This window comes from Ostrea edulis, chromosome 3, assembly GCF_947568905.1.
Source record: "Ostrea edulis chromosome 3, xbOstEdul1.1, whole genome shotgun sequence".
Classification (NCBI taxonomy): domain Eukaryota; kingdom Metazoa; phylum Mollusca; class Bivalvia; order Ostreida; family Ostreidae; genus Ostrea; species Ostrea edulis.
The window spans coordinates 8,488,370-8,510,653 of record NC_079166.1 but is presented as its reverse complement, the minus strand read 5'-3'; the positions used below and the strand labels follow the sequence as shown (position 1 = coordinate 8,510,653).

General features: G+C 35.6%; 1 protein-coding gene across 2 annotated transcripts; it reads left to right on the top strand.

The window, feature by feature from the left end:
* Positions 1–275: 275 nt before the first annotated feature.
* On the top strand, positions 276–4,355 carry LOC125674587 (uncharacterized). 2 transcript variants are annotated; one of them, XM_056159892.1, is made up of 4 exons: positions 276–486; positions 676–737; positions 2,843–2,965; positions 3,417–4,355. In XM_056159892.1, the coding sequence occupies exons 1-4, from the start codon at positions 374–376 to the stop codon at positions 3,857–3,859; spliced, it is 741 nt and encodes a 246-aa protein (XP_056015867.1). In that variant the 5' UTR covers positions 276–373; the 3' UTR covers positions 3,860–4,355. The 2 variants fall into 2 exon arrangements, with proteins under 2 accessions (XP_056015867.1, XP_056015866.1); XM_056159891.1 differs by having other exon boundaries at positions 2,843–2,980.
* Positions 4,356–22,284: the final 17,929 nt, after the last annotated feature.

Sequence of the window (22,284 nt, the reverse complement as noted above, 5' to 3'; positions counted from 1 at the left end):
TAGTACAGTGCGAAATTCCAATATCTGTGCTATGTACATACGTATATTAATTCATTATTTACAAAGCAATTGAAAAATAATTTGAATTCGTTGGAATATGGGGAAGTCATACGATATTAAACATGATAGCTTTCTATGTTTTATAAATGTTGTTCCAATTCATAATGCGTTCTTCTAATCGCTTTCAAAGTATGCAATCCCCACCTGTTACATTGTGTCCATTGTAATTTAACAAACAACATTGTATCAAAAGCGATGCAGAATCCAACATTTATGAGAGTTCTCACGAACGCTATCCGATCACGTGGTGCTTTTGTATGTACTCAGTATATATGACGGGCCTAGACGTATAGTTTTATCAATGTATCTGTAGATGTGTACAGTTACCTATACAATGTATCGCATTTTGCTCCTGAGAGGATTTGTTTCCACTGCTGTAATTCTGGTGGTATGTGTCATTGTTTCTGCCAGGGGAGCGTGCAGGAGGTTTGTACACCTTTCTCCCATTCACATTTACTTCCCAATTCGATTGTAATCCGTAATTAAAATATTTATTCTATTGTGTTACTGACAAGATTCATATTCATGTATGTATAAAGGTCTGCACAATGACATTACTACTATATATGTTTGAATGACTGCATACTACAATAGAGATGTCTTCAATTTCTCCAGAAATGAAGAACAAAATTGCTGCCCAGGATATTTCTATGACAGAGCTTTAGATGAATGCAAAGGTATCAGAATCAACTCCTCTAAATTTTTGAAGAATCACAATTGTCTCAGACCAAAACCATTTCTACCAATAATAGGAATGTTGGAGCCTCATAAGCAAGTCTAGCTTACCTCACTTGTCAAGAATTACTGCCAACAAAAAAACAACAACCACGGAATAAATCCTTTACAAATTTTATTCAAGTTAAATGATATTATAACTGTTTTAATTTTACTTTAACATAACTGTTTTCTTCTATTCGGTGGATTGAGTAGTTGGCAATCAGTCAATATTGTGGGCATTGTTATGAAATTGAATTTCTTTGTCGTTTTTTCTCTTCCGGTGCCCGCCCCCCCCCCCCCCCCCGTTTTTTTATATCCATATTTTTCCAATGAATAAGTTTCTAAATTCAATTCATTAAAGTAAAAATCATTATTTATTACATTTTCAGCAGTGAAACAATGTATATTATCCATTGAATAAAAAATTATGTGTTCGCAGTTGCTATTTTCACATTGCGATATCGTTTTGAGTGTTAATAGAGAGACAGCGAAAAAGGTGAAAGAAAATCCAAAGAAAAATGTAATAAAGAAAAAACTCAATGTTTTATTAAGATTAAAATTTATTTCATTCGTGAGACAGTTTTGCTTTAGCATAATTATATTCACTCGTGCTTCGCATTCGTGAAAATAGAAAAACATTCTGTCTCTCACGTGAAATAAATTCTATATCAAACAAAAAACATTAAATATTCAATGTATAGTACCCCGAATTGATTTGGAATCGGCCACATGAAAGTGCATGCGTTTACATATTGTTTATGAGATACTTGCATTAATTTTACCCCATGATGATTTCTATTTCGATTCCATTACTTTTATATAACTCAGTGTCATAATGCATTGTTCTATATAAGACCAGTCGTTGCATCACTCTTTGTGTAATATAGATGAAGTACAGGAATACTAGTGGATGTTTGGTATTTCTTCCCATCACGATTGTTATATTTTCCCCCAAACAATCATACATGTATACTTTGAATGATTGAATCAGAGTTTGTAACGCATAGGGGCATATACCTATCGTTTATATCAGTATCAATAAGTCAACAAACTGGCAATCACTTTACCAAATTTCAAATTTATTGATTTATTAATTGCTTTATTCATTTTGGTTTCTTTTTTTATCACTTAATTTCATAATACATTGTTTAAAAACGATAAATCTTTTTAATTGAAGGGGGGTGTAATTATATAAATCTGCGACACATGAATACAATGTAAAACTTATACGGTACCAATTTTGATGCACCAGATGCGCATTTCGACAAATAATGTCTCTTCAGTGATGCTCAACCGAAATGTTTGAAATCCGAAATAACTATGAAGTTTTAGATCTAAATATAGCCAAAAACAGCGTGCCAAACAAGTGGAGCCAAATTCGTCCAAGGATAAGAGCTATGCATGAGTGAGATAATCCTTAATTTTGAATTTCTAAATTTTATAAGAGCAATTAAATATACATCCGTATTTTCAAGCGTAGATATAGAATGCTTCACTTATTCAAGTCCAACGTTAACACGCCGTTCCTAACGAAACATGTTGCTATAATTGGTCATTATACCGAAGTAAAGTTAATTTTATGATACATGTATCATTTTTCGTAATAAATCATGGTATTAGAATTATCTAGAGTATAACCAAAACATCAAAGATTTGAGTCACGCTAAACATGTACTTTAGTCATTTGTAAATGTCCTACAAAAATGCGACAGTGCCCAACATGTTTATAGACAGAGTATAACATTATTTATATATCGGTCATTTTTATAGGGACACACCTTAAACATGCCATGTACAATTCTAACATTAAATATAGCATTGTATTAGAAAAACAATAAGCATAAAACAAATTCAACATTACTTCATTCATGTGTTGCCAGATTCCACACTTCATACAATTCACACGCAATACGTTTTCATCATTACTGTACAATAATCACATTGATACATGTACGTTTACTAATCTGTGTTATCTACAGAGTGTTTCCCGGGTTTCACTGGGATAAACTGTACCATGGAATGTCGTTATCACATTGATACGTTTACTAATCTGTGTTATCTACAGAGTGTCCCCCGGGTTTCATTGGGATAAACTGTTCCATGGAATGTCGTTATCCAGCTTATGGAAAGCATTGCCAGAGAGAATGCAACTGTTCTGAGGAATATTGTAATTTGGCAACTGGATGTGGTGGGTACCGAGGTGGTCTGTATTTCATCTCTCTCTCTCTCTCTCTCTCTCTCTCTCTCTCTCTCTCTCTCTCTCTCTCTTGATCGATCGATCGATCGATCGAGGTTTATATCCCATTTCATTTCATTCGTTGCCAATAATTTAGATCCTTAACAAACCGTTCAAACCATTGTGGTAAATAATCCATTGTATTGTGAATTATCTAGAAATATATTTTTTGTAGAAATAGACAATCTGTATCCACCAACTTTTCAACATTGGGTTGAAATGTATGTTTCTATACCGAGCATCATAATCCCATGTTATTTGCACTCTCTTTGAATCACCATTTTGTATGTACCTGGTGACTGATTTTTTTATCAGTTTGAAATTTCCTTGGTTATAAATCTAATCCACCAAGCCACTTCCAAAAAGTTGTCATTCAATGAATATCTAATTTCTATTTTTCTAGAAAAAAGAAAAATTATTCCTCGGGATAGTAATGTGTCAGAGAGTCCACTTTGGATGTCTACCGATAAAACCGATAAAACACTACAAACTAATCAGGGGCTTCAGACAACTCCCATCCTCATTGGAGTCATAGTATTCTTATGTCTGATACTGACCGCTGTCGCTGCAAGATTTCTTTGGAAAAAGATGACAGGTACCCGGTTGATAATGAACATAGGAGACTCGGAAATGAGAACCACGGCGATGGTCGGAGAAATTGGTCAGGTGGACGATATGGTGGACCATGATTACGAAGACTTAGATGAAGGGAAAATCGGGAAAGACAACATGAAGGAAAAGAAGGCAGCCTCAGAAAATGACTATGTTGAATCGTTAGCCTTTGCGAAAAAGGAACAAAATGCCAATGAACGCGAATCTAAACACTTCTATGACGCTTTGAAGTAACTGTGCTCCACTTAAATTGATATCATCCTATCTAGCGTGATATTAATTGCATGGAATTTCAACGAAATGAAATCTAAAACGGACCAAAGGGTACACGCAGTGTTCACGGACTTAAAAATATGTATATATGTACATACATGTATACTAATCTATTTTCTACATAAGTATACATTAATACCACTGTGTAGTTACATAGAATAATTATGTATAATCTGCAAAACAAAACTGTTACTAACTTCAAAGTGAAACATGAAATACATTCATCGTGTATATTCTGCTGAATTTCTCATCAAGTCCATTATTTGTCATTTGTGACTATAATAACACTTTTTTGTTCAATGTACATGTTGTTAGATCCGGTTTCAGCGTCGTTTGTCCGCGTGTGAATGGCCACCTATATCGAGACATTGTTGAAATTGTTGGAACATGTTTTCTGGTTTATGTTTTACCTTTTATTTATGACGTATGTCTTCAGCAATAAAGAATAATAATAATATTTAAATTTCGAATAATAAACAACGCATATCTAATTTAAAGCTGTGTGACCCGATGTTCATGTATTATTTTTGTACATGATTAATTTAAATCAGATTAATTACTTTACAAAGTTATGAACTTTCCCATAATTGGATGCTTGAAAACATCTGCATATAAAAGAAAACAGTGAGGATATTATTCAGAAAGTAAATATAGTGTGGTACATACATAAATCATCCGGAAAACCTCGGACCTTTCACCCAAAGCACGGTGTATTCGGTGAAAGGCCCGAGGTGTTCCAGATAGCGCATACATTATACAGTGTTAGACGTCTATAAATAGCCCCACGTGTGTCAGGGGAATCCCAACATGATGTATTAACTCAGACGCAACTGTCTAGTTTTAAGGTTGAAAGAAAAGAGCATAAAACAACGAATTACTAAGAAATATTTGATATTTTCAATTATATTAAACTTATGGCACGGTACTGTTGTAACAAAATGCACGGCTTTACACAGATAAGACCACCGATGATTTGAAAGTTTGAACTGGTCACGTGACTGTCACTTGAAATGGCAGAGTTGTTTGTAAACACCGCTTTAAAATTAAATAATTTTGGTTAAAACAAGTAAAATAATGCATGACATGTCATACAGCCTAATAACTACATATGTGCGATGATTTAATAGCGTTTTACGAGATGGAAAACAGTGTTGTAATTCGGACCATACAGCTTTAAGCGATGATTTATCTTAATAATTTGGGATCCGTCCTTCATTTCCCTTTACCTTCCATTAAAGTGTGGGAATCATTATCAAGTATGGAGATTCAAGGTCATGTACTGTGTGGAATCGCCTTATCTCCCAAAAACTGTCAACGAATTGTTTTGACTGACTGTCGTCCAATCAGAATGCAGTAGGCGGAGTTTAGACATCCATGTATCGCTTAGTCAGCGTGTGTATTTCAAACAGGACAGAGTGACAGGCAGGTATCATAAATTTTTCATGGCAGCCTGAAGAAAAATGGGAAGTTGTCATCTCAACTCAGATAGTCCTGACACGGAAAAAATTAAGATTTATAAAACGGAAGTGTTTAGCCCTATCTTAAAATCTTACATATATATAATTCGTTCGGGGTTTAAGGGGTTGGGTTGGAATGTTCTGCTGAGCATGCCATAACAAACATTTTGTCAAGACTTCATTTTCTTAAATCGTACAGGGGTGGGGGTGAAGTAGTTTACTATTGATGATCATGCTTCGGTTTAATAGTTTTATTCTCGACATGATTTTCAAATATATATAAAAATAAAGCTTACATTCTTCTCATTTACTACTACTGGGTGGGGGGGGGGCAACATTTTTTATTGCGCTATAAAGTAACAAATACTGGTCAGTCTCCAAAAAGTGGGATGACAGTCCCTTTCTCCTGATTCTAGATGTATGAAAGACAAAGATCAAGAGAGAGGGAGAAAGAGAGAGAGCTATAAGCAATACAAAATAGATAGTTGGGCAAACACGTACCCCTGGACACAGAAGTGGGATCAGGTGCCTAAGAGGAGTAAGCATCCCCTATTGACCCGTCACACCCGCCGTGAGCCATATATTCTGATCAGGTAAACGAAGTTATCCGCAGTCAAAATCAGTGTGCCAAGAACGGCTTAGCAATCGGTATGAAACACGTCAGACAGCATTTGACCCAATGATAGGTTGTATTGACGAACTAGATTGTTATAACGACCATAGAATTTGCAAAATGCTGACTTCAATCGAGACGTTGAATCCATCGACGTGTTTGTCAGTAGCTTACCTCGATTTAAAAACTGACTATACGCATAACAAGCTCTCGCATATCGAATCAGTTGAGAGATATAAACACCATATGCATGTGATTAATGTGTTACAAAACAGAATTTGATTTATATACCCTGTGTGCTTGTAGTATTACTATGATTCGGTTATTGAATATTTTTACTACATCGATGCAAATACATGTACTTGCTACGTAATTTAATTTTTTTTAAACAATTATCCTTTGATGAATATATTTGTAATCTAACCAATTATATTAGAAATGCTTGTTCACAAACCAGTTAACATTTGGCTTAAGTGAATACAAACAAGAAATATTACAATAAGTAGTTAATAATAAATACATCAATATATACATTTAAATTGTTATATAAATGTGATCTTTGTAAAGTTTTACACTTCATATTATAGAATAATCGTCAATACTGTGAGAATCCGTATAGAAATGAATAGCAACATAGCCATCAGTTTCTAGTCTCATAAATGACAAGTTCAAAACACTCCCTTGGTATAAAGTTACCCCAGTTTCTCCAACATTCCGGTATACAATTTTGGCAAAACACTATATAAACTACACTGCTGGATTTACAATTGATATAATTTTTGATAGGGTATTTGTTACCGTTGCAATTCTCAAATTGATTGGTTTTGATGACACACTGACATAAAGCACACTTTTTAGCACCATATGGCTCGCAAACATTTTCTTTTCTAAAAAAAAAAAAAAAGATGAATGATGAATGCTTAGAAGTCCTTTAGAATAGTTTAACACAAAGGGAACACGGTTACCCTGCTTCGTCTTTTTTCTATAGTTTGGGAGATTTGATAAGTCGAGTTTATCTACTTGCTTAACTTCTTTTTCTACATCATTATGTAAAACTTATACGGTGCCAATTTTGATGCACCAGATGCGCATTTCGACAAATAATGTCTCTTCAGTGATGCTCAACCGAAATGTTTGAAATCCGAAATAACTATGAAGTTTTAGAGCTAAATACATGTATAGCCAAAAAGAGCGTGCCAAAAAAGTGGAGCCAAATTCGTCCAAGGATAAGAGCTATGCATGAGGGAGATAATTCCTAATTTTGAAATGAATTTCTAAATTTCATAACAGCAATTAAATATACATCCGTATTTTCAAGCTAGTAACGAAGTACTTAGCTACTGGGCTGTAGAGACCCTCGGGAACTAACAGTCCACCAGCAGAGGCCTCGACCCAGGGGTCATAATGTAAAACTTATACGATACCAATTTTCATGCACCAGATGCGCATTTCGACAAATAATGTCTCTTCAGTGATGCTCAACCGAAATGTTTGAAATCCGAAATAACAGTGAAGTTTTAGAGCTAAATATAGCCAAAAACAGCGTGCCAAAAAATAACCGCGTTTTCTTAATTTTTGTTTATTTCCTTTCGTTGAATTTGATATTTTTTCTGTGGAACAAATTCTACGTGCACGGAGCCAAGTCCAGAGGGAATAGATTTTCTGTAGATTCAGGGTGGTTATAGGTTTTATTAAGGTGAATACAGTAGACAAGTCAAAGAAGACGTTATTAGAGGTCTACGTAGAAATTTTAAGGGAAATAACGTGACTCTACATTTCAGAGTATTTTTCAAACGAATTACTTCTCTATTAATATTCATATTAATTCACGCGTCCTCCCTAGAAATAATAAAGTCTATCATAAGTACCTCGCACATCTTGGGTTAGCCCATTTGATGAACATGTGTTTTAATTCGCTCCTCAGAAAACATTGATTTCCAAGCGAAAAAACAAAAACAAAACAATAAACATGTAATTTGCAGTGTAAATATGTTTGTAGATTTAATGTTGGTTTAGTGCTAGTTGTTTTGTTTATGTTTTTTGTCTTTTTCAATTTTATGATTTTAGAATGAAAACCTTTTCGTTTGTCCTGAAAAAGGGAAAGGTCGTCCCGAAAATCTGACAATCTTCTTGTCGTTGGTCATTCTACTTTATATTCAAATACATATGTGAGATGTTTTTTTTTGTTTCTTTGGGATTTTTTTAAAATTAATTTTTTGTTGTTAGTATGAACAGATCTAAATCTACTTCAGATTCTCATCTTCCCTCGGAACTGCGCACTAGTATATACATTAGCTCAAATAGAACAATGTAATTTGTTTCCTGATTTATATCCAGGATAAAAGTACTTGTCAAATATTAATATTACACTAAAAATAGCCATGTGTTGTATAAAAGTTCACCCACACCATTGTATTTCCTCGATTTTAATCTCAATTTCAATTGTGTCGTCTTGGAAAGCTGAAGTCCTTTACTATATATTCTATAAGTACAATGCTATTCTGGGGTGCCTACTCCTCCTAGACATCTGATCCTTCCTCTGGTGTGTCCAGGGGTCCGTGTTTGCCCAACTATCTATTTTGTATTGCTTATAGGAGTTATGGGATTGATCACTGTTCGTAATCTTCACCTTCATGTAGAGTTTGTTTGCATGTATATGATGTATTGTTTATTCTTTGAATTTTTTTTGTATTATACATATACAACGCCATTGAATACTCTGTGTAAAATTAGGCGTTAAATCAAATAAAAACAGTTTAAGTTTATATGAACACTACTGTCTATTCTTCACAAGACCTCCTCAATTTTTATTGATATATTTTAAAGAAAGCAGATATTGTCTCTGATATTTCTTTTTGCCTCAATATTTGCGAAGTTCATTGATAATTATATTCTTCTTTTTTTTCGAAAAAGGCATGCATTGTCTGTGAACTTTGATCACCGATAAAAATGTCCTCGATCCGGTCACAAAACACTAATGAATAATTATACTTTAATAAGATACTTAAGCTGTAGAAATTCTTCCTGTTGTCTATTCGTTGTCAGGATAAAATCCACATACACTGTACAATCGAATTAATTTGTTAGCTGAGTTTAGAAACAATACAATTGGTGGGTAAAGAAATCATGCAATTCGATTATTTTATGAAAATTTACCGACAAAAGAGCATTATCTGTTCTTTTACAATTTTCTGTTTCCTACCCGTAGTACCAGTATCTTATTCAACCCAATGATGCATTGGGTGAGTATATCAAGGTTTCAATGTCTGATTTTTTTTTTCCAAAAAAAAGAATTATATTTTTAACATGTAATTCAAAAATAGATTAACATACGTTTAATAATTATATTGCTATTTCATTATCTTCAGACGTGCACAAAATGGAAAATGCAGAGGTAGGTAACTTTTTAGGTCACCTGAGTTAACTCAGGTTACCTATTGCAATTGGCTGTCGTCCATCGTCGTCCGCCGTGCGTCGTGCGTTAATAATTGAACATTTTTAACTTCTTCTTGATAACTACCAGTCCAATTCTTTTCATGTTTGGTATAAAGCATCATTGGGATCGAGGGGGACCTAAATTGTAAATTTCAGGACTCCACCACTCCTGGGGTCCTAGGTTTGGGGCAAAAACTGCCCAGTATTGACCAATTTTCAAAAATCTTCCTCTCAAGAACCGCACACGTGTAAAACAAACAACAACAACTAAATGCATAGTGATGTAGAGCAGGAAGACATGTACTAAAATTGTAAATTTCATCCCCAGAGTAGGGGTTCTGACTCCAGGTGGGACCAAACTTACTATATAGTGTTATGTGTAAAACACTTTAATTGCATCTTCTTTAGTGTTATTTCAGCGTTCGTTCACCGTTCCACTGATGTAGTACGCTTCAACGCGTCAGGGTCCATAGACTATAATGTATAATGTGCAAACCATTTCCATACCAAAATCAAGTTGAAGTAATCATTTCAGTAAATCGTTTTATATACTGTCTCATTTTATACATTGCAGCATTTTTATCTTTTATATACATTAACACCAAATAGTTCGATTTGTTTATCAGTTGTTTTGTAATGTATTTTACGTTTTATTCGAGAATTGTTCACTTACATAGAGACATCATATATATTCTAAGTGCCACAAATGTTGACCTTACCATGACCTTCTGTTGACCTTACCACGACCTTCTGTTGACCTTACCATGACCTTCTGTTGACCTTACCATAACCTTCTGTTGTCCTTACCATGACCTTCTACAAATGTTGACCTTACCGTGACCTTCTGTTGACCTTACCGTGACCTTCTGTTGACCTTACCATGACCTTCTGTTGACCTTACCATGACCTTCTGTTGACCTTACCATGACCTTCTGTTGACCTTACCATGACCTTCTGTTGACCTTACCATGACCTTCTAAGGCCGTAGAAGTGCTGGCTTGGATTTCTCGAAAAATAATTCAAGTTTTCGTTTATATGCTCCGTCCATATTTTAGTAAAATATCAGAATCTAATACGTCCAATTTTTAACTTAATTTTCTTTTCTTCTTCCGGAAATCGAGACCAGCTCATATCCGAAAGAAATGAAATATTGAAATACAAATGTTATGTACCCTCGATATGCTAGGACTGGGAGTATCGTGGATTCGCTTGTAGATTGGAATTATGATGTCATTGAATTTATCTTCTGCACATTGTAAGTGCAAGGTGACGATAACGAACAGTGATCAACCTCATAACTCCTATAAATTTGCAATACGTCATATCATCTTGGAGAGTCGCGTATTTATATCATTTAATTGTAAAGCGTACTAACGCCTACTGAGTGATATGCGAACTCCAGTTCGAATGTCATATCCTAAAGACACGTGTGTTTTACAGTGTACTCCTAACGCTGAACGATTGGTGAAGAAATATTCTATCACAAGTGAAATGAGACAAGATTAGATTCAAACAGGGCAGACTTTATTGTTCCCCTTCTCAGGACTGAGGATTGTCATACTTTTAGTAAAATATCCTTAGGGCGTCATGGACTTAATTTTGCAAAATCATAACTTCACTCGTATTTCATACCAAAAATCTCAAAGAAATGAAAACCTGAAATACAATTATGAAAGGCAATATTCAAGGTCGATATGGTGGGAACATCTTACATTCACATCTACATTGGAACTATGCCGCCATTGAAGATGTATTCTGCATCTTGTAGGTATTTGCAATACATCTCATCATTTAATCCCGTATTTATATCTTTAAATATATATAAATTGATGGCAGTTAGATAATATTAAAAACAAAAAAGCCCACAGACCTTATCGGCCATCTGAGTATCAATTAAAAGTATCATTATCCCAAAAGGCAATGAAGTCTAAGATGATTTTCCCTTTCTCCATATCTAAGCTAGAATTTAATATTCAGCAGCAAATATAAAACAAGATGTATTAAAACACAAGTGCCTCGCAAGGATCCACAATATAATACGTTATATTAACAACATTTGGCTATTTTGGGCCCGCACTAGAGTCAGAACCCCAAGGTTGCAAAATTCACAATTTTCTGCTTTTCCTAAATCATAAGTATCCATTTAGTTTTCATACAGTATCAGCAACATTGAAGAAATCTTTCAAATGATAAAGACGATAATAGGTATGAAAATTGTTGTCCCACCCTCGAATCAAACCCCTGAGATTACGAAATTTACAGCTTTGGTAAATGACTATCTGGTCCCTCTAAATACCTACTTCGCTTCAATTCAGTATTAATACATATAGCTTTAAAGGTGTTTTATTTAAATGATTTACAAAGAAACGCTATACACCATGTTGGCCCCGCCCTGGGTCAGAACCTCTACTTTGGCCCGGCCCTGGGCCAGAACCTCTACTCTGGCCTGACTCTTTGTCAGAACCTCTACTCTGGCCCGCCCTAGGCCAGAACCTCTACTCTCGTCCCGCCCTGTGCCAGAACCTCTACTCTGGCCTGACCCTTTGTCAGAACCTCTACTCTGGCCCCGCCCTAGGCCAGAACCTCTACTCTGGTCCCGCCCTGGGCCAGAACCTCTACTCTGGTCCCGCCCTGGGTCAGAACCTCTACTCTGGCCCCGCCCTGCGTCAGAACCTCTACTCTGGCCCCGCCCTGCGTCAGAACCTCTACTCTGGCCCCGCCCTGGGCCAGAACCTCTACTCTGGCCCCGCCCTGGGCCAGAACCTCTACTCTGGTCCCGCCCTGGGCCAGAACCTCTACTCTGGCCCCGCCCTGCGTCAGAACCTCTACTCTGGCCCCGCCCTGCGTCAGAACCTCTACTCTGGCCCCGCCCTGGGCCAGAACCTCTACTCTGGCCCCGCCATGGGCCAGAACCTCTACTCTGGTCCCGCCCTGGGCCAGAACCTCTACTCTGGCCCCGCCCTGCGTCAGAACCTCTACTATTGGGATCATGAAATTTATAGATTTGGTAGAGGCCTCCCCGCTGTACATGAAGTTATACATTTTGTTTTTCTCACTGTTTCTGTGTACCCATTGCCAGAGTATGACATTGAATATAAAGGTATACTACATAGCTCAATGTCTGTGCTTCTTAATCTGTCAATCACATTTTCTGATATAAAATGGAACCTACTTGACTTTCATCGAAGTTTTCATGAACGCAAACATTGCGGTTAACATTATATTTGTCTCAATGTTCAAGATATTCAAAGATAGCACTGTAATTCATTTTAATAGTCATATGGCGAAGGTTGGTCGAAAAGGACTTCAAAGAACAAAACCCCCTTCATGCTGTAAAAATTGCACATCTTCGTAAATTCTTGATATACATACAAATACACGAATCTGCATGCGCTTCCTTTACTCTGGATTTTCATAATTCCGGTAGAATCATTCATGCCCTTGATACAAGAAACTAAATGCTTTTTCTGTTTAAAACATATTTCGGAACGAACATTTTTAAAAGTTTCGATCTTACCCCCATTGCCATATGGCGGCAGTAAACATGGTATCATAGTGCCCCTCTACCCCTAAAGATGGTACTTGTAAACAGTTTCTATGACAAATAGACAAGTGTTTTCTGAGAAGTTAACTATGCTCAACATCTCCAAATATGTCGGAGAAACTTTTCTTTCTCATGGTGAAAAAGACTGAGTTATCCCGCTGTACGTTGTCCTCTTTCTAACAAAACTTATAAAACGCTGATCGTGTTGTGTAATTTTCATCCGAGATTCCCCGAGTAATACACTTGTTGAAATTATTCAATGTATTTGAGATGCACACATGTATGAATATCTGAATATATTCGTATATTCCCCACTTGGTACACACAACGACGGAGTGGCATGGTACATAATTTAAATCTTCTGTAATAATTTATAATACATTGCCCATTTTGGAATACAAGTGATATTTGTATACTATTCCCAGAACTGAATGCTTATTGGCATAGACGTGGAATACATAATTATACCGATGGCGATTATTATTTCCTTATAACCTCTTAATAAAACCAGCCATACATAAATTTCCTTTTACGTGCGTGTACAAATACATTCTAAAAGTAAAATAACGTTTCCGATTCCTCGAAACTTGACAGATCCCTTAAGTCGAATATATTTCGGAATGGTACATGTACAATGAAATAACTGTTAAAAACTGTCCGGGTCACATTTCTTTCCTTTAATCCATCATATAAAAAAGTATCGAAAATAGCAGAGGAAATATTTCAGAACGTGCCACAAAATTTGAAAGAGAAAGAAACACAACTAAACGCTGTCCTTGACTTGTTTGTCTAAACAAAGAAACACAACTAAACGCTGACCTTGACCTGTTTGTCTAAACAAAGAAACACAACTAAACGCTGACCTTGACCTGTTTGTCTAAACAAAGAAACACAACTAAACGCTGACCTTGACCTGTTTGTCTAAACAAAGAAACACAACTAAACGCTGACCTTGACCTGTTTGTCTAAACAAAGAAACACAACTAAACGCTGACCTTGACCTGTTTGTCTAAACAAAGAAACACAACTAAACGCTGACCTTGACCTGTTTGTCTAAACAAAGAAACACAACTAAACGCTGTCCTTGACCTGTTTGTCTAAACAGGTTGGGAACACTTCCCCTATAGCGAGATATTCTTGATAAAACGCGATTATCCCTCTTTAGCGAGAAATAAACATTACCATAAACAGCAGTTTTGGCGTCTTTATTGAAAATAATGGCAAATCCCGTGCAACGCTGAATAAGTGCGACACGCACTCAACATGATCTGAAATCCAATACACATCGTGAGTGTTTTTTTTTTATTCATATATTTGCAAAAGTATCAGAGATTTCAGCACTTTTTCTTCTTTTCACGTGAATCACGAAAAGATGTACTCCGCGGGTGTTTTTCTCTGTTGTACGCCATATACTTATCGCGTTTTAGCAAGACTATCTCGATATAGGGGAAGTGTTCCCAACCTGCTAAACACACGTTCAGATGGACACGGCACTTCTAGAATACTCCCCCTACACACACACACACACGCACACATACACACACGCGTACACACACACCACACGCACACATACACACGCACGCACGCACACACACACACACAGTTGTTCAGATGGACACGGCACTTCCAGAATACCCCCTACACCAGAACTGTTTGTCTTATAACACACGTTCAGATGGACACGGCACTTCCAGAATACCCCCTACACCTGAACTGGCTGTCTTATAACACACGTTCAGATGGACATGGCACTTCCATATGCCCCCTACACCAGAACTGCTTGTCTTAAAACACATATTTAGATGGACCTGGTGCCTCTACTCCAAACTTTAATGCGGGAGTAAATGATTAATTTCTAATACACGTATGTTAAAAAGCATATACTTGTATGAAGAACAAGTGCGAAAGCTCACATACCCCACAATGAATGACGAAGCTTCAAATAATGAATGACAACACTATGAATAAAGTACAACAAATCGTTCAGTCTCTAGCTGTGCTATATTGTACTATCTTCACCCATGTGATTCGCGTCATATTTAATATTGTTTAGAAATGTAAATGGTGTAGAATATTAAAACAGAAATACGTTAATTACATACGGCTTGAAAACTGGATTCACAAAGTTGAGTCCACAACCGAACATTTTGTCAAACGCTTTGACCCAGAATTCAGAATTGAAATACACTTCTTTCTAAATTAATGATAGAAACAAAACAATACTTATAACCAAGCTGCGTTCTTGATTAAAAAAGAAATACCTAAAAGTATAAAACTGTACTCAATATACTTGACTAAAGATAGGCTTTGAAATACCATTATCTTTTACAATGCATGTATACATGTTATAAATCAACAGGGAAGGACTTGGCGCCATATTATCGACACTATGAATAGCCGTCGTTAAAGATGCAGATGCAGATATTAGAGGGATTGAAATATGTCTCCTATTTAGTCATTTGTACTATTTTCTGTCATTTTTAATAAGGTGAAATTAATAATATGACCCAAATACTAAGGGTTTTGGGGAAAAAAATTAAGTTCTCCCAATGAAGTTATTCAAGAAATCAAAAGATGTTGTCATTGCTTCTTTAATCGTTTAGTACATTTTTCTAAACAAGATACCACGATTTACCTTAAATTTGAAAATTTTAGTGGGAGGGGGGGGGGGGGCGCAGCCGGCCCTTAAATCCGCCACTGAGGTCTGCTGATGACTAGGTGTAACTCTTAGTCTGTAAACAACTAAATGAATAATGGCGACGGTGTTGATTTTGAAGCAACGCAGATAGCGGCAGCTACGAAGAGGAAGGGTTTCCAGAGACCGGTCAAATTCACTCTACATCTAATAATGATTTTAAAAAATCCACATTAGAAATATCTAATTCCTATCGTTATAAACTTAACAAAATTCTGCTTTAAAGTGGAATCCATTACATTGATTTTTTGTAAGAAATAACGTCACACCTACTACATGTATTTGAAACATTGTTGTTTTGTATGAAATATCCTGGGAACAAAGCTGTAGGCAACTGCTGTACATGTATATCTGATGATAATAGTGGAAACTTTCAATTTTGAAAAAAAAAAAATAATTTGACTTTCATTCGTACGAAAATCACGGGACGTGAAACGCTACAGGTATATTTTAGAATAAGTCTACATGTATTTTACTACCAAGGGAAATTAGAGTCGACCGTCTAGAAATGTATTCCTTCCAATCAACCAAGTTTTAAAAAAAAAGAAATTGTATCCACTGACCTATAAATTACAATGTTTATATGTTCCAAGTTGTAATGATAGATGCAATTACGATTATAGCTGGATGTTGCATTTATTCATGCTTTGAAAACTCATTTTATGTAACAACTACAGCTTAGTGAATTCAAACCTCAATAGAACTCAAGGGGGCTGAATCAACACACCGGTACGTGTGTTAGTGTATTGAAATGTGCCGTACTCTTCAGAAGAACAAACGACACTATTCAATCATTTCCTTGACGTTTCCTTGCGGTGGGTGGTCATTTGCTGATGTAATTAAAATTCCTTTTTGAAAAATAAATCAAAGTTGATGTTTTTTAACGAAAAAGTATTTCCTTAATTCTAATTTATATGTTACGCACATAACACGTCTCTAATGATAAGTATTTGCTTTAAAGTAATCATGAAATATTGACTGATTTATCCATTAGGGACCGGTTGGCGAGTTGAGACCGGTGCAAAATGCGATAGGACGCATATTTCTTTGGCTTACATACTAACAGAACTCCAACTTGTTTTATTTTTAGCAATGATAGAACAGCAATATTTTTATTGCAAATGTATCAATATGTCAATGGAAAATGAAATATAAAAACGTATTTCAAACGTTTAATTCAAATCCTGGAACTTATTTATCTTACAAACAATAATTCTGAATTGTATGTCTGTCTTATTTCATGTCCAAGTTGAATATACTAGAGACAATTTGCAATGAAATAATGGATCTTTGAACATTTTTAATATTAAAACCTGTAATTAAAGATCACAATAAGTATTCAGTTGTGAATACCATTGCAAATATTATATGTAAGTTTTGTTTGGAGTGTGGATTTCAATCATAGAAAATAAAAATGGAATATCATGTTGTTCATAACTTGAAGGATACAGATCAGATTTTAACTAAAGTCTAAACACATGTTTAATGTATGATTTGATAGAGAATACTGGGGTGTGATAATGAAATTGAAAATTAAATTTATATACCACCTTCAAGGAGGAGAAGAGTAAAGGTTCCGGACAAATTCAAGGACTATTACACCCCCAATAAATACTGACCGTTCTCTTACATTGCATTTGTAAGTATTGTAACATCGAGACCCGAGCGATCTCCTTGGGGTCGTACTTGGTCTGCCCAAGTCTTATAAGGATAATAACAAATGCAAAATATACAGATAATGGACACTTGTCTAGTGTAAAACAAATTCAAATATACAGATATGCTTGTGTCACTTGCCTAGTGCTATAATTAACAAAGAGATATCACTTATGCCTATTTTAATCAAGATGCTGCCTCTTGGCTACCCACACCACTTGGCAGTTTGCCACTTGGTAGCTTGCCATTTGGCTTATGCATACAATGTATGGCCACACGACCCGTAGTCAACTTGGCTCTCTGTGATCACTTGGTAACCCTCACTTGCCACTTGGCTTATGCACACAACTTGGCACTTGTCAAACAGTAGTATAACTATGATATCTTACACTAGTTCAGACTCTCATGACTATGGTCTCTAGTTTGTAATTAAGCTTGCAATTTGAACAGGTTAATTTATATGTTGACATCTTGGCCATTTTCCCACACAAATAATCTTTACGTCAATTAGCATAATTTTTTTATAGGCAAGAATCCGATTTTTGAGCTTACTTTGATCATCTGAACCAAACATTTATTTTCATCTTATTTATATAATTCTTGTAATTTTTTTTTAATCAATTAACAGGTTAATTAGATTATATACAATGATTTCTTGATTTACAAAATACTGCAAAGGGGAGTAACTCTCAACCGCTTCAGTATATTTCGTTAATTTCTCAGCAAAATTCGTTTATAATTCATTTAGAGCTTTTAAAACCATTTCGATCAATCTTAATGTTTTAAAATAGTATCAAAACCAAAAACATATAGCAATTGCGCATGCTCAAAGTCTGGTCTTAGACAGGTGTACTGATTCGGGTTTACACCCAGTATTACGCTTCTCTCTGAAACGCGATTTAGGCCGGACTAAATTTTGCCGTAAATTAGTTACTTGGCCTAAGGTACGCCCTAAATTTACACCTATGTATGGAATGGGACCCTGGGGTCTGTATTCAAACCTCCATATTTGTCCAAAGTGAAGCCCTGATGGAGGCAGGAACATAGCCTCAGTCCTGTAGCTGCAGAGTTCTGACGAAATATATTGTGTTTGTGGAGATATTTCGATAATTTTGGCTGAGATTCGACTCGGCTGGATATCTCGACTGGCGCCTTCACTAACTCTTGGAGTAGTCCTTCATAACTCATGTTTGGAAATACATATCTACACCCAACTTCGATCGGTTCTACGGAATTAATGTGTACTTAGGTGACACAGTCGTCGGCTTCTAATAACAATCTAAGTAACATCAGATCATAGAATACGCTCACAATCGCTACGCAGAGTATACGGCGCGGATCTAAGAAGTGTGATTTTAATTAGATTGCTTCTAATAAGTGATCTGACTTTTACAAACTAATTCTCTATCACTATTAATTGATCTGCATTGCTTAGATACGTCTAGGAATGAAAATCCTAAAATAAAAACAGTCGCTAAATTTTCCATTCAAATGACGACTCCCATGACATACATGTACATGTAAATGTTATTTGCTGATATTGAAGATATCCTATATAGTCTGACCGGAAGTTAGATTGTTACATGTATTATCATTATTATTGGTGAAATGTATAAACTGCCCATGCCTATTGTATATCACTAATAAATAAAACCAGCATAATTTCATAAGAACTCTTCAATATCAGGAGATAAACAATTACGTAATTACTAGCGCCCTCGGGCGAAAGCATATACATTGTACGTTAGATTTTGCAGCTAATGCGCATGTCTGGGCATCATAGTGTGGCATTCTGGGATTTATATAGAAAAGTAATCTCGAATTTTATTTTACAGTTAAATCCCTTATGATGAGAACTTTTTATACAAGTAATAGACATGTGTTTAAACAATTTACAAGTAGCTATATATCTTATTTTAATTTTGCGGGCTAATTATAAAGTACATGGGTTCCACGTATTGATATTGTAAAATGTGTTCTGGTCCCCGTCCCCGTCACTTATTCATCACTTGTTTTGTGGTCCTCCAAACCAGTAATCACTGAGTGGCGTGGGCGGGGACCAGACTAAGTTACAAGTAGCCTAAAATATATTAACTTGTTTTACATGATGAAATCATTTATACATTTGTAATAGTTTGAATACTTCGCTGGACATTCGAGTATTAAGAACCGATCCGGCCACCAAGAACCGGATCAAAGATTTAGAACGCCGTTTTGGGATATATACAAATATTCACTCTCAGCGATCGTGTCACTCAGGTACTGGCTGTGCTGGTCATATTCAAGACCTGGTTGTATATAATGTAGTTTCTCTGGATGATTTTCATTTTCCGTCAATGCGAATGACCTCGCAATCATTAGAGTTAAATGTCATTTACCAATTTCTATTCTTTGTATTACATTGAATGTAGGCTAATTATATACTATCTTTTTATTACGTTTGCAATACCGAGAAATGAAATTCCCAAACAGCACTTGCAGAAAATGAAAGTCTTTGAAAATCTATAAATTTTAGGTAATTTAAATTACTATGATAATTTTTTAATGATTAATTAAGCGTCTCTTACGACCTCTACTTGACGCTGACACTCTAAGCTTTTTTAACAGATAAACTTGTGAGAGTTAATTAAAATGTATAACTAACAATCATCTAGATTTCTTTGACGGAAAAGGAGTCATCAATACGTGGCGGGGGCGGGGACCAGAATACATGTTACAATATCAATATGTAGAACCCGTGTACTATATAACCAGCGCTCAAAATAAAAATCAGATACATCTAACTATACATGTACTTGTAAACTTACAATTTTGGGGAGAGGGGTGAAACATGTTTTCATACGGTTTTTGAAAAGTAAAGAATGAAATATAATGTTCACCTTTTTACTTAATCATACGATTTCAAAATGCAGACTTGACATGTGATTTTATGTCCTACATGTATATACAGTAAATGAAATCTGATGAATTCAAAGACAAGAGATGCAAACTCTCAATCAATTCAAGACACGCATTGTACCCGACAACAATACTTGAAACCCCCTCAGTATTTTTCAGCTACATGTAATATGCGAGAAATCGATAAAATCCACACTAAATTACGAACATTATTGATGATGATTTACCAGATTGTAAGAACCTGTATTTGTTTCTCTTTGTTTATAAACACTCCAGAAAGGTCATATATTCATACTGTACTATATATATCAGTTATTTCTTGATTATTTATTGATTATAGATGAAAGTGTCGTTAAAAAGTAATGTATCTTTTCAAACGTATCGGCATAGTATCATATCGTTTCGCATGAGCGTCCTTAACGGCATCCAACACGAAGTAGATTATGTTCTCCACCATTGTAGTATGGGTTATTTCTCTTTCACTCGAGATTAGTTATTTTGTTATTACATAAACCTCGGAATCCTCAACACTAGACCTTTCTAACCCCATTGTTCTACCACAGCCAGACGTACATAACATCTGACGTCGCTTGTGTTGTAATGAGACAGTGAAACAAAGGGATAAAAGTTCTGACACAATGTACGTCTAGGTACAGGTATGTCAGACGGTCATTTTCCGGAAATTCCACCTCCTCCAATGTTTAGCCCGCGAAATCGCCTCACTGTGTGTCAACATGATGTATCGATTATCCTACCGTCATGAAATAAAAAGTGTTTTACACAAGTTTTCGTAAAAATGTCATTGAAGAGTAGCTTTAAACCCAATCTGTATAAACAAGGTATGTTATAAAGTCTACCGATTATAAAGTCTCCCCAAACGAAGTATTGGCTGTATAAAAGTAGCTTTTTGAGTACTACTATTTTCCTCCCTTGTTAAAATTCATGCCAATTTTTACTTCATTTAAAATATCTAGATCACGAAAGCTTTAATTTGAACTTTTTAAAAAATCCCATTCTTTTCTTCAGAAAAAACTGGTATCCCTTGACCTTGATCCTAGGTTATAGGTCCCAACATCTTCTTATCATTTTTTATGATCCCATGTCTCTATCAGTCCTGGTTCTAAAGTTATAGAAGTTTTTATAATGACGGTCAAAGGTGAAGGTCAATGGGGATACTAGTTTGTAGGTCACTACACCTTTTTATCATTTCTGAAGATTCCATGTCTCTATCAGTCCCAGTTCTAAAGTCATACCATACTTATGTTTAGGGTCATATGTCAAGGTCACTGGAGTCACTTGACCTTGATACTAATTTGTATAAATCCTTTCAATATTTCTGAAGATTCCATCTTTTTATCAGACCTAGTTCTTAAGTAGTACCAAATTTATGATCTAATGTCATAGGCCAAGGTCACTGGAGTCACTTGACCTTGACACTAGTTTGTAGATTTTATCATCTTCTAATCATTGCTTATTTGTAGATCTCATCACCCTTTCATCATTTCTGAAGATCCAATGTCTCTATCGTTTCCAGTTCTAAAATCATACGACTTTGGATGTTCAAGGTCAGCGGTACCAATTTGTAGATCTCATCATCCTTTCATCATTTCTGAAAACCCCATGTCTCTATCAGACCTGGTTCTTAAGTAATACAAATTTTATGTTCAAATGTCAAGGTCACTAGATTCACTTGACCTTGATACTAGTTTTGTAGGTCCTGCCATCCTCTTGTCATTTCTGAAGACTCCATGTCACTATTAGTCCTTGTTTTTAAAGTTTTACCAGTTTTTATGTTCATGGTCATAGGTCAAGGTCACTGGAGTCACTTGTAGGCCCTGTTATTCTTTATTCATTTCTGAAGACCCCAAGACTCTATCATATATATAATTTGTCAAGTTATATCTGTTGAATTTTGAAATTTATTTTCCCCATAGAGTTCTATGCAAGGTGGAGATAACGAACAGTGATCAATCTCATAACTCATACAAAAATAAATAGTTGGGCAAACACGGACCCCTGGACACACTATGTTAAACCCCACCCCTATTTGACACCCCCCCAATGTACCGTACCCCCTTCAATCTGAAA